Source organism: Helianthus annuus, chromosome 14 (genome assembly GCF_002127325.2).
Source record: "Helianthus annuus cultivar XRQ/B chromosome 14, HanXRQr2.0-SUNRISE, whole genome shotgun sequence".
Taxonomy (NCBI): domain Eukaryota; kingdom Viridiplantae; phylum Streptophyta; class Magnoliopsida; order Asterales; family Asteraceae; genus Helianthus; species Helianthus annuus.
This window is the reverse complement of record NC_035446.2, coordinates 157,845,997-157,850,792: the sequence shown is the minus strand read 5'-3', so window position 1 is coordinate 157,850,792 and position 4,796 is coordinate 157,845,997. Positions and strand designations below refer to the sequence as shown.

Here is a 4,796-nt window from a genome sequence, read left to right as displayed (position 1 = left end):
AATCATATAAAAACATAAAAACTTACCGTTTGTCGGTGTCCGGTTGGTTTGGAGCGGATTCCGGTCAAGTTGATGTCGGATTCTGGCTGATATCGGCTGCTGCAGTGTTGTGTTGGCTGATGAAGATCGCTGGCAGGACAGGAGGCAGAGAGCACGCACACTCGCACAGAAGGAGGGCGGGAGAGGAATTGAAGGGTTTTTGGGCTTATTTTAACTGTTTTAGTTTTAACTTAGGTGGGTTAATGGGTTAGATAATTAGTGGGCTATTGTTAAGTTTATATAATGAGTTTGGTTTGGGTTTAGGTAGTATAAGTTTATATAATATAGGTAGTTTTTTTTTTTTTAATCAGACTTTACGAATTTATTTTTAATATAATCCATAATATTGACGAAAAATTCCAAGGGGTGTGGACGAAAAAATCCAAAGGGTGCGGATGGGATTTGGTCGGATAAGAACACTAAATTTTTTTTCCCGGGGGTGCGCCCGCCCACCTTGGCATGGGGGTGGGTCCGCCCCTGATCCGTGAAGCTCTTGGTGGGTCGGGTCTTGCACCCGGGATAGGTAATCGACACGTATCAGCCACCTAGGCTGTTTACAAAGGGGACGCACATCGGAGGAGCAGAGGAAGTGTTACGGTTGCACGAGCAAGGGAAACTCCGGCCACTTTTTGCTGGAATTCCAATAAAGACGTGGGGTGAGACGTGCAAAGGGTGCGCTAGAAGTTGAGTGACGATAATTCTACTTCTAACTTAGAAGTTCAAAGTTGCAAAGGGCTCTCATCTAGCCTTTGCTGAAGAAAGAGACATAAGTTACATATTTGAAGTCTATTCTGTATGGTGTAAACTGTCATGCTAATCACAAACTATAAATAAGAAAGTGATGTGCGATTAGTTATGGATGCGTCTCAGGTCATATGGTACAGACAAGCATTAATGTTAAAGTCATTTTTGTTATGTATTTTTAGGGTATGAAGTTGAGGTCACATATTGTTAAGTTAATAGTGTCTTAAAATTGGACTTCCAGCTTACTCAAAAGGGCCAGCATATGTTGTTTAAACCCCTCTCTTCAAGTTCGAATCCATCCCAAAGGTGTTCTCCCATATTTACATAATTTGCACTTAGTAGGAATCGAACTCCTCACGAAAAAACTATTTAATGAAAAATTGCCTAACCAATTGAGCCATACCATATTTGCCTGTATTTTCTTTATGCATGTTTTATTTTATGTTAGGCATACATAAATTTTATTTTAATTCTTATGTTAGTGGTTGTTGTTTTGTATTTTGGGGGTATGAAATTGAGTCCACGTATAGTAAAGTTAATACTACCTGAATGACTTTCCCTTTTTTATGCACGTTTTATGTTAGGTCAAAATTATTAAACTGGTCAAACTAATCAGTTTTCGAATGCAAAGAAAAAAATTGCTTATCTTATTATGACATTAACATACTCCTCCACTACCGGACGAGTATAAAACTAACTAGTATAAAATTTAGTGTTGCAATAAAAATATATCTTAAATTCCTTGGGTCCATAGGATAACTTCAATGGTAAGATACATACTAATTGGATAAAGATTTTAGTTTGGTGCATGATCGACCATTGGAATTTTGTCTTTGAACTCATCTTTCCTCTTCAAGAATGCCTTAATTCCCATTGAAGATGACATATTGTGATCGTATCTTGTTTATGGGTTCACAAAAATAGAATAAGTTTCTATAGGTCGAAGTGTTTAATCGGTAAATCAAAGAAAATCTAGTGACGGGCTATTATTGCATATTTGCAACATAGTCTAGCTTTGAATCTCAAGTTGCACAAGTTTTTCTCAAAATAGACTATAAAGTGTTACGGTGGACGTGAAGTTGAGCGGAGAAGGTGGGAACAATCAGACATAGGAGTGGAGAGACGCAAAAGTACTATAAATTGTTTAGTTATTTTTTTTTTGTTAGTAAAGGGCCTTTGACTTGGTGGTATTAAGGTTTTGAATAAGAATTTGTCTTTCCATTTGATAAGGATTCAAATCTTATTGATGACAAAATTAAACCGTTCAAAAAAGTTGTTTACGTTTTGAAAATCAAATGAAAGACCTGTTATTGTTACCTAGTTAGAGCATATGTAGTGGTACACATGAATAATGCTCCCACTCATGGGCATTGTGCGACATATGTCATCCTAGTCAGCAAAGGGCATTATGGGCGTTTTCACAAATGGGCGTAGTGGAATAATGTCCTATCAATGATTACCCAATTATTATTTTCTTGTTTTTTTTTAAATTTAAAATCAATGGTATTTGAGTTGGAATGATCTCGTTGGCCAAGCATATTGAAGTGAGGCGTTGATTGAAGCACGCCTTGAAGGAGTTTTTGAAAAAAAAAACGCCCTAAAACACCAAGGGGGTGGGGCTTGGGCGTGTTTGGGGGAGAAAAACGCCAAAAATTTTGCTCATCGTCATAGTGCATTAAAAGGGAAGGAGCAGTTTATGTATCAAGGGATTGTGGTGATAACATGTTGGCGCTTTTGGAAGGCGAGGAACGAGTTGGTCTTTAATGGTGCTGTTCCGAAGGCCGAGGAGGCTTTTAGATCGATTAAGTCCGTTGGGTTTCTTTGGTTCAAAAGTAGATCTAATTGTATAGATGTATCATGGGATAAATGGTGTAAATTTGTATAAGGTTTTGTAGTCGGTTGAGTCGCCGCTGTTTTTTGGTCGGGCTGGCCGCTTTTTAATGAAGTTTTTGTTTCAAAAAAAAAATTACCACTATGGGTGGTCTTACATGCAACTTTTTTAATTGTAAATCCCCAAAAAGAAGGTCCATTTACGAATGTATAGCTTGGTAATAAATTATAATTGCCTCGAAGAAATCATTTTAACCAAAAGAGTAAATTACAAGTTTTGTCCTTTATGTTTGTCTTAAATTTCAGGCGCTGTCCTTTACCTTTAAAATTGATGACTTTTGTACTTAATGTTTGAAAATGTTGCACGTTATGTCCTTTAGGGCAAACCCAGTTAGAATTTTCTATTAAGTTATGTCATGTGCATTGCACATGAGGGTAGAATAGTCATTTCCCCTCCCCACTTGTGTTTCCACCTTTTAAAACCCTAATAACATCCCCAATTCATCACTTTTAAATCCAGAAAATACAACGCAAAAACATGAAAACATCCTAACTCGTGGATGCTCCGTCATCCTCCTTGAATCCGCAACAAGATCATGACAGTCTTCATCATCGCTAGAATCTTCATCGAAGGGTTTTTGTTTGTGGAAGATGCAACATTTTCTGGAGCTCTTTTTTTGAAGAAATTCGTTATCGACAGTGCCTTCTTTCCACGTCACCTTCTTCTTCCGTGGATTGAGCGTTATCGTTAAGGTTGTTGTCTGCGATGGAACGGGGTTTTCGAGGGTTATGGTGGTGGTGGTGGTGGTGGTTGTGGATGATGATTGTCTTGCATGTCTCGTCATTTTCGTCTTCTTTGAAAGTTTTAGGGTTTGATATTTTGGGGAAAAATTCAATCTTCCAATACGTTATCGAAGATTCTAGTTTGATGTCTATTGGAGATTTTTATTTAAGCTAACTTTTTCATTTATTTTAGAGTAAAATGTTTGGATAACTTTTTCATTTATTTTAAAAGGGGGAAACACAAGTGGGGTGGGGAAATGACTGTTCTACCCTGTAACACCCTGAAATTTATAAAATTTAAAATCAGGATAATAAAGTGTTAAATAAACAAGAACAAACTAACTAGGAATTTATAACACAGTTAGTTAAGAGTCTTGAAGTTACTATTATTAAGGTTGAAATGCCTAAACTATAAGTTAGACAAAAGTTGAGGGACCAAATTAATAAAAACTAAAACCTTAATGATCAAATATGAAATAACTCACCAAACACACACATGTGGGTGTGCTGGGATCGATCAGAAGAAGAGGGCGACCAGGGGGTTTCCTTCAAACCCTAAAATTCTCACAAAATTCATAAATTGAAGCCTCTAATCTGCTCTAAATCAAGTTTCAAACATGAATTAGTGATCACCTCGTTGCAGGGATCAAAAGGTTTGCAAAATTGTGGTATTTTGTTGCATCTTGAATTCTAGATTAAATGTGAAAAACGAAAATCCAGCTTGATTACTTGATGCATGGATGAAATTAGAAGTAACATGATGTTTAGGGATAAAACCCTAGATGAATTCTTGTTAAAATTTAGTGTGATAATTCTAGAGATTTTAATCACCATTGTAGGTGATTATTGATTTTGTAGAGACTAGATAAACACTAGGATTGTGAATACTATTCTAGTGAAAACTGAATTCATGTGTTAAATTCGGTATTATTGATGTTGAAATTTAGTGCATATCACCTAATCGAAGTAAATGTAGATGAAAATAACATATCAAGTACTCCGTAATGATTATGTAAGAATCTGACCCGCTAGGTGTTTGTTGAAACGCCTAAGTGAGGATTAAAATATTAATAATCGGACAAAAACGCAGATTTGCGATATCATAATGAATCATGATAAATGGTTGTAGAAAGGGTTCTAAATTGGTTATGAATAGAACTCTTTAGGTAAAGAATCCGGACCGTCAAGCGGACAAGCCGGAGGTGGTACGCGGTTAAAGGGTGTGCTCTAAAGGTACGCGACTTATTGTTCGCTACATTATGTTTAATTGTTAGTCTTATTTTGTTATATTAAAATTTGGTAAACAAGGAAAACCGTTAAGTCACGGGAGTAACAAAGTTCCTTAGACAAGTAAAACGGTTCAAAACATGAGTTAGAAATAGAGTTTGGATGTGTCTAGC

General features: G+C 36.5%; 1 protein-coding gene across 1 annotated transcript; it reads right to left on the bottom strand.

The window, feature by feature from the left end:
* Positions 1-3,089: 3,089 nt before the first annotated feature.
* LOC110887558 (protein phosphatase 1 regulatory subunit INH3) lies at positions 3,090-3,458 on the bottom strand. Its single transcript, XM_022135137.1, has one exon. It carries the CDS (start codon positions 3,456-3,458, stop codon positions 3,090-3,092), a length of 369 nt encoding a protein of 122 aa, XP_021990829.1.
* Positions 3,459-4,796: the final 1,338 nt, after the last annotated feature.